A 12,024-nucleotide genomic window follows, 5' to 3' on the forward strand; every position below is an offset into this window, starting at 1 on the left:
AAATAAATAACTACTATTGTACGAGTATATACAATATGTCCCTCTAAGTTTGACCCATTTAGAAAACGTTTTTATTATTGATTTTACGAAAACAAGTAATTCTTCATAAAAAGTTCTGCGCGGTCTAAAACCTAAGATTCAATCATCTGATATCAAATTCTATCAATAGCATGCGAAGAATGTCAAAAAATATGAATTTATCTCAAGATTAAAGTACCTTTATATACAAGATTGAAAATTGTTATTACGAAAATTTGTTTGGACTTAAAAATAATGTTCTAATAGGCAATTACATTCTTCCAATTGAAACAAAAATTGAATTTTTTTCTCAAATTAGGTACAGATACCCAACATCAATTTCATTTATGATAACTCCGATATTATTAGTTTTACGAAAAAAAGTTATTCTTTATAAAAAGTTTTGTATGGTCTGGAAACTAAGATATAACCATACTTTATTACATTTTATCAATTTTATACGAGGTTTGTCAAAAAAATATGAATTCCGTTCAAGAGTAAAGTACCTTTAGAGTTCATAATATTTCAATTTAAAAGACGTAGTTGTATACTCATATATGCTTTTTAATTCTGAACAACTTTTTATAACAAAATTTTTCAATATTGTGCAAAATAAAGGTAGGTACTTTAAACTTAAGCGAAATTCATTTTTTGACATACCCCGTATAAAATTGATAAAATGTGAAATATTAATTACGATTGACGTTTATTTTGTAGAACTTGCAAAATTTTTTATAAAGAATAACTTTTTTTTGGTAAAATTAATAATTTCGGAGTTGTCCTACTTAAATAAAAATGATGTTTTGTATCTTCAAAATTTCTTTTTCAACGCCTTGAGGATGGTAGATGGAAATAGGGAGTTGAAGATCCAATATGTGGTAGATCAATATTAAAAGGGTTGCAGGTCAACATGGAAACGTCTGGAACTGGACAGAGAAGCAAAGAAGAAAATGGGAGAGGTCTATATTCGAAGAAAAATCGAATAAAAAAAGGGTTCAAAAATATTGTTTAAGTAATTATTAAAAAATATTATTAATATTACATAATTGGCTGTAATTTTCATACTCTATTTAAGGTTTCATAATCTTTTTCTAAAAAGAATAAATTTTGTTAGGTTGGTATAATGTACTGCAAGGCTGACCAAAATACTGAAGAGGAAATGTACAATAACGAAGAGGCAGGCCCAGCATTTTTAGAATTTTTAGAAACCATTGGAAAAACAGTAAGATTGAACGGATTTGATAAATACAAAGCAGGATTGGACAATAAAAGTAAGTACCACATTTTTTACTTTACTTTTTGTTTAATTATTACATAATTCCCAAATTTCGTACAAGAACTTGAAAAGGGACAGCATTATCTTGTATAAATATATTATTTTGTATTTTAAATATAATTTTGAATTTATTATTCCACTTTGTATTGTTTCTTCTTTAATAAGTTTCTTCTCCTGTAGGAGGCTGGAAATACAGTTGAGTCCACGGTTCTTTACCGGTGCGTCATCATTTAAAGCATACGAAATAAGTCGGAAATTTACTAAACGCAACAACAGGTGACAGTAAGTAGCTACTGCTCCGATCACGGGTTAAAATTGGACGTTATTAAATAAATAAAATGTCAAATGTAAGTTTTGCTTTAAAATTTGGTGCAGAATTACAGCTACATTTGAAGTAGCTTAATAAATTATTTTAATATCATTCTTCTTCTTCTTACAGTGCCTATCCGTTCCGGATGTTGGCGATCATCATGGCTATCTTGACTTTGTTTACCGCAGCGCGGAACAGTTCAGTGGTAGTCGTGTTATACCACTTTCGTAAATTTTGAAGCCAGGAAATGCGTCTTCTTCCCGGTCCTCTTCTACCATTTGCCTTCCCTTGGAGAATCAGTTGGAGAAGGCCGTAACGTTCTTGATTTCTCATTACATGCCCTAGATATTCTAATTTTTTTGTTTTGATGCTTATGAGAATTTCACACTCTTTCCCCATTCTACGCAGGACTTCCACATTAGTAATTCGGTCAACCCAGGATATACGTAAGATGCGCCTATAATACCACATTTCGAAAGCTTCGAGCCGATTCTTAGATGCAACAGTTAGTGTCCACGCTTCCATTACGTAGAGCAGAACTGTGAATATGTAGCATTTTAACAGACGGTGTTTTGTTTTTAATGATACGTCTCGACTGTTGAAAATGGGTCTCATTCTAACGTATGCTGCTTTCGCTTTTATTATTCTTTGTTTAATTTCTGTTGAGTGGTCCCATTAGCTATTTAAATTCGTATCCAGATATGTATATTGCTCAACTCTTTCGATATTCTGTTGGTTGATTGTAAGTTGAGCGTTTAGTATTGGTTTTTTACTAATTGTCATAAATTTGGTCTTCTTTATGTGAGGAGCTAGTCTGTATCTGTTGCTGACTTCTGTTATACGATTTGTTAATATCTGTAAATCATTCAGATTATCGGCAAAAACTATGGTGTCATCTGCATATCTAATGTTTTTCAACCATTCACCATTTATTAATACTCCTTTCGCACAACCGTCTAAAGTTTCCTTAAATACCCATTCAGAGTAAATGTTGAATAGAAGTGGAGATAATATACAGCCCTGTCGTACTCCCGTTCTATTGCAATTTTATCAGTTAACTGGTCTTCTATTTTGATTTTGGCTGTTTGATTGTAATAAATGTTTCTGATAATTCTTAGATCTTTGTTGTCAATTCCAATTTCTTGCATTAGAGTTATTGATTTGTCATGTTTTACTCTGTCAAATGCTTTCTGGTAATCTATAAAGGTATATATCACAATTTACATCCCTGCATCTCTGAAATAGCACTGACACAGCAATAAGGGCCTCCCGTGTTCCCAGAGCATCACGAAATCCGAATTGTGTTGTTGTTAGTTGTTCCTCGCACAAGTAAATGGTATAATTCTATAGTCTTCGTACTTTCTCGCATTTTCTCTTAATATCATTAGTGATTAATAAATAAATAGACATTTTATAAAAAAATTCAATAACATATTTTCTTTTTGTCATTTCATTCACTTTGGCGGAAACTTTACACAACCTTATATTCTTATTCCTTAACTGTCACTAACAAAACTCCAATATAAAATTAGTTGTGAAAAAAACTATTTGTGTGATATAAAAAACTTCAAAATGCAAAAATTCGACAAAATAACAGCAATAAATTTAACAGACTGACAGCCACAAAAGTAAACAAATCAGAAACGTCAGGAATTCTACTGAAAACATTCCTAAGCGTCTTTTTTGTACCTATCTCTTTTCAATATACTGAGACTAGAGCGTTCATAAAAATAACCTGTGTTTTTACTTAATAACGGGCGGTAGCTGGTTTGTCTTTAGTTTTATGCGTATGCGTGTAGGAGAATGATGCTAGATAAAAAGTATGTGTTTTATATCGCCAGGTATTAATGACGCACGGGTAAAGAATCCTGGACTCAAGTGTAGTTATGGCGTTAATAATTGACTGTAGCTCAAATTAGGTTAGGGTAGGATGGGTTTAATATGAGTGGATGCTTAACCACCCTTTCACTCGAGTTAAGAGGTCTATTTGTGGTTCATCCCTAGGTCACTTCGCGTCATAAAAAACTGGTACACTTTTTTTCCCAATGTAAACCTGTGTTCAGACTGGACACGATGGCCCGTGAATCACGGCGTTGTTGCCATCACAGATGACGGAACTGTACTAAATCTAAATACAAAAAATAACGTTCAAAAATGTATAATGCTATTAGACAGGTATTACTTATATCATTGACAACAAAAAACCGTATCTAATAAATTTAATAACCAGAGAAATGATTGAGTTAATCTAAAAAATCCATTTACAACTGAAAAAGGTCCGGTCCTCGATGACTTATTTAATTACTTGACATCAGTCAGATTTGACAAGTTGGTCAAAGTAAATTTTTAACGATGCCACGTCAGTTAAGTAAGTGTGATAAAACGAGAACAATTTGCCGGAATAATAAGCTTGGCCGAAGATGAAACTTTAGCAGTAAATTTAATTAACTCAGTGCCCAGAAGATTACAAGCAGTGATTAATAATAATGGAGCTATGACAAAATATTAATATTTCAGCAGTTTCGAATTTTGTTGTAATAATTATATTTAAATTCCACACTTGTTCACTGTAAAAGTTGTTCATTTTTATTAATTACAAATTTTTATTTTAATTCTTCCAGTGTGTTTTATTTATTCTAGTATCCCACAACTCAGTACAGTTTTGTGCTATACTTTACGAGAAACCAATCACGCCTCTCGATTTGAAATTAAACCTAATAATTTAAACATACAGGTATATATTAACATAGAGTGAGCCTACCTTCCGCGCTTCTTGACGACAAGATGTCATGGACTGGTTTGCGGTATCTCTTTCTAGCACATTGTATCGAGAAACTAAGATGACATTAAGAGTGAGTATAGACACGGAAAGGGAGGACAACTGTCGCAGCTTTACTATGCGTAAGAGTGAAACAGCACTAATTCAAATAAAAATGACACTCTGTCTATGATAATATATGTCTATGAATTTAAAGTCATGTCTAGATTTATTATCTGCCATTATTCATGTCATATCTGTCATTGTCATACATTATAATAAAACACGAATTAATGTAAGGGTACTTATGGTAGGGGAGCCCAAGCGGGGATTTTTGCAGTTACTCGAGCGCGTCAGATTAGCATATGGGAGAAACCTGGTACCCTGCAGATGTACCTCTAACATATATTGGCTCTTAACACAGGGGAGTTCGTTAAGGGGGGCCCGAAAAAAAAAATCTATCCTTAAAAAAACTCGAAATTGTCAGATTAAGATAAGGTAAGTTAAGTACATGCAAAAGAGTGTATATTTCAAAAATCTGACGATTTGAGCCTGGCGTAAGGAAATGGGTGAGTCCCAAAGTTTCACAAGAAAAAAGCGAGTATTTAGCGAAATGAATGACAGATCGAAAAACTAAAAAATATGTGCCCAATATTTTTTAAAAATCTATCGAATGATACCAAACACGTCTTCCCGCGGAGAGGGGTGGGGGGTAAATTTAATATTTTAAATACGAATCCCGCGATATTTCGCGAAATGAACATCAGATCGAAAAACTGTAAAATACACTTATTCAATATTTTTGAAAAATCTATCGAATGGTACCAAACACGACCCCCCATGGATCTGGGGTGGGGGGTTACTTTAAAATCTTAAATAGGAGCCCTCATTTTTTTTGCAGATTTGGATTCCTTACGTAAAAATAAGTAACTTTTATTCGAAACATTTTTTTTGAATTATGGACAGATGGCGTTATAATCGGAAAAAACGATTGTTGGAAATGGAAAATTAAATTAAAAAATGGCAAGCGCCCACTAAAATGGAAAACTTTACTTAACTTTTTTTGGTTTTAGGACCTACTCTTCACAACCCAATAGGTCCCCAAAGCGCTCGAGTGACTGCACATTTAGCATACTTTGCTCCCCTACCATTATGGTAGGGGAGCCCAAGCGGAGATTTTTCCAGTTACTCGAGCGCGTCAGATTATCATATGGGGAGAAACCTGATACCCTGCAGATGTACCTCTACCATATATTCACTCTTAACACAGGGATGTTCGTTAAGGAGGGCCCGAAAAAAAAATCTATCCTTAAAAATACTCGAAATTGTCAGATTAAGATAAGGTAAGTTAAGGACATGCAGAACAGTGTATATTTCAAAAATCTGACGATTTGAGCGGGGCGTAAGGAAATGGACGAGTCAAAAAGTTTCACAAAAAAAGCGAATATTTCGCGAAATGAACGTCAGATCGAAAAACTAAAAAATACATCTTCAATATTTTTCAAAAATCTACCGAATGGTACTAAACATGGCCCCCCACGGAGAGGGGAGGGGGGTCAATTTAAAATTTTAAATACAAACCATGCGATATTTCGCAAAATAAACATCAGATCGAAAAACTGCAAAATACACTTTCAAAATGTTTTTGAAAAATCTATCGGATGCATGGTACCAAACACGACTCCACGGAGGTGAGGTGGGGGTTACTTTAAGATCTTAAATGGGACCCCCAAATTTTTATTACATATTTGGATTCTTTACGTAAAAATAAGCAACTTTTATTCGAGACATTTTTTCGAATTATGAATAGATGGCGCTATAATCGGAAAAAACGTTAAGTTGGAAATGGAAAATTAAATTAAAAATGGAAAGTCCCCACTAAAGTGGAAAATTTTACTTAACTTTTTTTGGTTTTAGGACCTAATAATCACAACCCAATAGGTCCCCATAACGCTCGAGTGACTGCAAATTTAGCATACTTTGCTCCCCTACATGGAAAATTACATAATTAATAGGAGAATTTTTTAGGATGCATGTTTAAATAATTGTGACTGACTAATCGAGAATGCTCGATGTTGTTTTAGTTTTTAGTATACTTACTAAAAACTTGCGGTCTGTCGCACAGCCCTGCTTTAACTGGTTTGATATAATATTTTCGTTGAACTGGCAACGTTGCCCTAGAAATTAGAATGACATTGTGACAAGACCAACTTACACAACTTGAAAAACACGATTTTCAGTTATAAGAGTTGTACCAGTTTTTTATGACGCGAAGTGTACTTTCAGCTCAGTCTGTTCATTACACTACCAAGAAGTCAAATCCTCGGCAGTTTGACTCTCAAACTTTGTTGAATTTAATATAATTTTAATTTTTAGCCGATTCTACCGGTCTATATTCCGTATATGCACAATACCAAGAATGCGAGATTATGTTCCACGTATCAACCATGCTCCCATTCACCCCCAACAACCGTCAACAGCTACTCAGGAAACGACACATTGGCAATGATATTGTAACCATTGTCTTTCAAGAACCCGGTGCATTACCTTTCACTCCGAAAGGTATTCGATCTCAGTTTCAACATGTTTTTATAGTCGTACATGCTATAAACCCATGTACGGAGAACACTCATTATAAGGTAAGATTTTAATTAGTGAAATAAAGTGTTATGTGGATTCCATTAAAACTGATTTTACTCGAGTGCTTTAAAGTTAAAACAAAAATGTTGTTTTATTACGAGTATAACTTTTCTTATTTTATACGAGTGAAGTTGTGAATTTTTAAATGTAATTAACATAAATATTGGCTTCGTTTTAATTTGATCTTTTTTACCATCTATCTGCAAACTAATATGTTAAATTATATACATAACTGTGATATTCATCTTCACTATGTTGTGTATGTGTCTTTCTCTGAATTATCTATTTTAGGAAATTATGTGTTTTACCTCTCTTTATATTCGTCTTTATCCGAGGTACGTATTTCGTTTTCATTTCATAACTGATTGTTTTTTTTTATAAGAAGGAATGGTTAGAGCCTTGCTTAATCATCCCCCTTTCTCATACTCGATTTGGGACCATGATGACAGAGGACAAAGAATATAGGAACTTACAAACAAAGGATAATAATTTATAGTATACAGGGTGTTTCATTGGGAAACGGAAATACTTTATTGGTGAATAGAGGTCACCGAGCCGGATCTAGATATAGTACATTTTTTGCCCTACCGACTTTTATAACAGAGTTACAGGTTGTTTTATCGATTTTGCCCATTTCTTTCCTAAGCCATAACTTTAGAACCACCCTGTATATTTTTTGATATTTGGTACACATGTGTCTCATTCAAAACTCAACGACCGACATACTAACCATAAGAAAAATCCAGGTCCGGATTAACAAAAAATTATAAAGTAATTGTGACCTTAAAACAACACCCTGTATATTGAAATTTTGAAAATCTGTTTGCATATTTGAAAAGAGCACAAAAAGTAAGTTTAATGGTTCGCTTCAATTTTTCGGCCAGACAATTTTATGACTTTCATTTTGAAATTATATTGAATTTTTTAAGAACTTTGACATTAAAAAGCAGATATTATTAACTTTCAGTTATAAATTATTAAAGTTAATGAATAAATACTAATTTTGAAAATAATCAATACTTATTTACCACATTGTGGAACGACCCAATTACCAATGACAAGAAAAATCCAGGTCCGGATTAAAAAAAAAAATATAAAGTAATTGTGACCTTGAAACAACACCCTGTATATTGAAATTTTGAAAATTTGTTTGTGTATTTTAAAAGAGCATAAAAAACCGCGTTAAAGGTGCTTGTCAAATTTTTGCGCAGATAATTTAATTACGGCAATTTTGAAATCATATTGATTAATTCTGTCAAGGTCACAAGAAGCTACCAGAAAAATGAAGAACAATCCCAATGTACTTGGAAAATCGAATCGAAATATTTTAAAACGAGCAAGGAAATGCATCGAACAAAATGGCAGACATTTTGTGCAACTGTTTTAGTTCAAATATTTTTAATTTATGTTAAATTGTTGAATTGTAACGAATTTTTGTTTTATTAGATATAGCAGTTTTTTAATTCTTTACTAAATCATTAAAATATCCCAATTCTCGCAATTCTAATTTTTAATGATGTGCATATAGCTACAAATCCAGAGAATATGCCAGCGTAGTAAATAAGTATTAAGTATTTTTAAAATAAGTATTGATTCATTAACATTAAATTATTATTAAAAGTTAACAATACCTGGTTTTTAATCTCAGAGTTCTTTAAAATTTCAATATAATTTGAAAATTGATGTAATTAAATCAACGGCGAAAAAATTAAAATAAGCCTTTAATCACAGTTTTTCATGCTCTTTTAAAATGCGCAGACAAATTTTTAAAATTTGAATATACAGGGTGTTGGTTCAAGGTCACAATTACTTTGTATTTTTTTCTTAATCCGGACCTGGATTTTTCTTGTCATTAGTAATTGGGTCGTTAAAATGTGGTAAATAAGTATTGATTATTTTTAAAATGAGTATTTATTCATTAACTTTAATAATTTATAACTAACTGTTAATAATATCTGCTTTTTAATGTCAAAGTTCTTAAAAAATTCAATATAATTTCAAAATTAAAGTCATAATTAAAATTGTCTGGCCAAACAATTTAAGCGAACCATTAAACTTACTTTTTTGTGCTCTTTTCAAATATGCAAACAGATTTTCAAAATTTCAATATACAGGGTGTTGTTTTAAGGTCACAATTACTTTATAATTTTTTGTTAATCCGGACCTGGATTTTTCTTATGGTTAGTATGCCGGTCGTTTGGGATTTGAATGAGACATATGTGTATCAAATATCAAAAAAATATGCAGGGTGGTTCTAAAGTTATGGCTTAGGAAAGAAATGGGCAAAATCGATAAAACACCCTGTAACTCGGTTATAGAAGTCGGTAGGGCAAAAAATGTACTATATCTAGAACCGGCTCGGTGACCTCTATTCACCATTAACGTATTTCCGTTTCCAAATGAAACACCCTGTATAAGCTCATACCTCTCTCGGTTTTCACTTCGTCTATCCACCTCTTGCTTGGTCTTCCTACTGGCCGAAGTCCCACTATAGTATCTCTAAGCGTTCTATCATTATTCATTCTTATAAGGTGACCTGCCCAGCGCAATCGTTGTATTTTTGCATAATTTGCTATAGAGGGATCTTTGTAATATTGATGCAATTCGTGGTTGAACCTTTCTCCATATACCATTGTCGCAGAGGAGTCCGAATATTCTTCTCAATATCTTTCTTTCAAAAGAATTGATAAGGTTTATTGTATTTTCTGTCGTGATCCATGTTTCTACGTCATATTTTGCTTTTGGTCGTATGATAGCCTTATATATTTTAAACTTTACTTCCCTATGGATGTTTTTGGATCCAAGTACTTGTGGCAGAGAGAAGTCTGCCAGAATCCCCAGACAGTGGCTGCAATTTTGACCTTTTTAGCAAAAAGTCAAGTGCAAAAACCTGCTCATATCACAGAACAATAGCTGTAATGAGTCACATACTTAAACATTTTTGAAAATAATTCACAGTAGAATTGTTTAAGGAATTAATTAAGGATTTGCATGAAATTTTAGTATGTTATAGTTTACTTCAAAAAACTTAGACTTGATTTTTTAAAAAAATTTTTACTGTGCCGTTTAATTACTATTAAGGGTCAAAGTTAAGTTCTAACATGGGCTCTTATGGGAATTCTTAAAAAGTACAACTTTTGACCCAAATTTACGATTTTTAATTATTTGTGTTTAAATTAAAGGTTTTGTTGTAAGGAATAACATATTAAAAAATGAGGATTGTTTACCGTACCATTTATTTTTAATTTATTTATTATAATTAATTCCGTAATTTTTTCCGTAATTTCCGTAACTTATTAAAATTTATTTTTATAAAGTATTTAATACTGAAACATATGATTTGAGTATTCTGCTATAATGCATTGTTACCAACTTTTGCTTGCATATAAGTTTCCCCTTTTTCCTCTGAGAGGCATACCCCGCAACGAAGGTGTAGAACGTCGTTAAGCTCTTGAATATGAAATTAGTGACACACAATTTGGGGATTAGTGACATGAATCAGGACATGTACTTATGTGTTGTAGACTTTGATGAGGCATTTGATAAGGTTCAACATAAAAAGCTTGTAGATATATTAAAAAGCAAAAATATTGTCAGTCGTAATATGAAAATTATATCTAATCTATATTGGAATCAAACTGAAAAGGTAAAGGTACGCATCCATACGTTGCTGCTCCGTGTGGCTGCTCCGTGTGGCTGCTCAAGTGGATACAGCATGCGCTCCCCTACATCTAAAACGGCACACCGGTTGAATCGAAGAGGGCCGAGCGGCGAGCACCAACGTATCCACTATGTGGAGCTGCTGCACCGAGCACGGAGGACGGAGCACCCACGTATGGATACGTACCTTAAGAGTTGACAACCGGAACACCCAAAATATCAAAATACAGAGAGGAGTCCATTAAGGTTACGTGCTGTCCCCACTACTCTTCAATATCTACAGTTAAGCGGTATTTCAATAAGCGCTCTCAGATTTAACAGAAAGTATTTCTATCAATGGGGAATTTTTGAACAACTTACTTTTTGCAGACGATACAGTAATAATAACGGATGACAACAATGATTTACAGAACGTAATGCAACGCCATGAACGCTGTCATGAGTACGCATGACGGACGCTTAAACGTTGTGATGTGGATGACGTTATAACGTATGTGAATGTCGTGATAATGTTAGGTGCTTCAGAATGGTTCTCAGATTTGCAGAAAATTTTTTTATGGTGGAGTACTATTTTCGGACATACGGAAAAGGTCACAAAAACGGGCCAAGCTTCAAATCAACAATGGTTTCAGCAGGACGGGACGCATCTAAACATTCCGTATATGTATTTGGCACCTAGGAGTTTTCTATTGGTTCCTTGCGGCACGCGGCCATATTTCAACCAATAGGCGGCGAGGTGCCAAACACATATACGGAATGTTATTCGGTGCGAAATTCATATACGGAATGTTAAATATTCGTAGACGGAACAAAACAATTTTTTATTAGTCAATTAAAAGGAAATTGATTTTAAAATACTTGTTAATGTATTATTAAATAAAAATAAAACAATTATAATAAAGATAAAGGCAGTTTTTGTTTTTATTTGATTCAGAGTTGGACCACCATCTCTGTATAGCCTATTTCAGCATCCAATGCATCCTCTGTGAAGCTATGTAGTCACAACTCTGAAAGAAATATCAACAATCCTGCCTATTTAAGGGAAACCATCGCGAATCAATGATTACACCTTTTGAGACGCAATCCAGCGACATCTCTCGCAATGCGAGGAAAACAACGAAAAGCCCTAGATACAAAGTTTACTACTTTTTAAACAATTAGAATAATTGAAATAAAAATATAATAAACAATATTTTAAATCTAAGACTTTTCGTTAATAAACTGCTTTCTGGCTGCATCCTGTATCTCCGGCTTTTACAATATATAAGCACAAGAGCCGACGAAATTAGGAGAAAGCAAATAGAGGACACTTTGGCCACGCATTTTTACCTTCTCTTCGTCAAGGAAAAAGGACCGAAAGAC

At 33.1% G+C, this 12,024-nt stretch overlaps 1 protein-coding gene across 7 annotated transcripts in view; it reads left to right on the forward strand.

Moving 5' to 3' along the window:
* LOC114324811 (signal-induced proliferation-associated 1-like protein 1) overlaps nt 1–12,024 on the forward strand; it is a 449,432-nt gene that overhangs the window by 372,246 nt on the left and 65,162 nt on the right. For all 7 annotated transcript variants that reach the window (XM_028272736.2, XM_050651737.1, XM_050651738.1 and 4 more), the window contains exons 9-10: nt 1,133–1,289; nt 6,739–7,001. In XM_028272736.2, coding sequence (XP_028128537.2) covers nt 1,133–1,289; nt 6,739–7,001 — 420 coding nt within the window. The remainder of the gene's footprint in view (nt 1–1,132; nt 1,290–6,738; nt 7,002–12,024) is intronic.

The sequence above is a fragment of the Diabrotica virgifera genome, chromosome 5, assembly GCF_917563875.1.
Source record: "Diabrotica virgifera virgifera chromosome 5, PGI_DIABVI_V3a".
In the NCBI taxonomy this organism is placed as follows: domain Eukaryota; kingdom Metazoa; phylum Arthropoda; class Insecta; order Coleoptera; family Chrysomelidae; genus Diabrotica; species Diabrotica virgifera.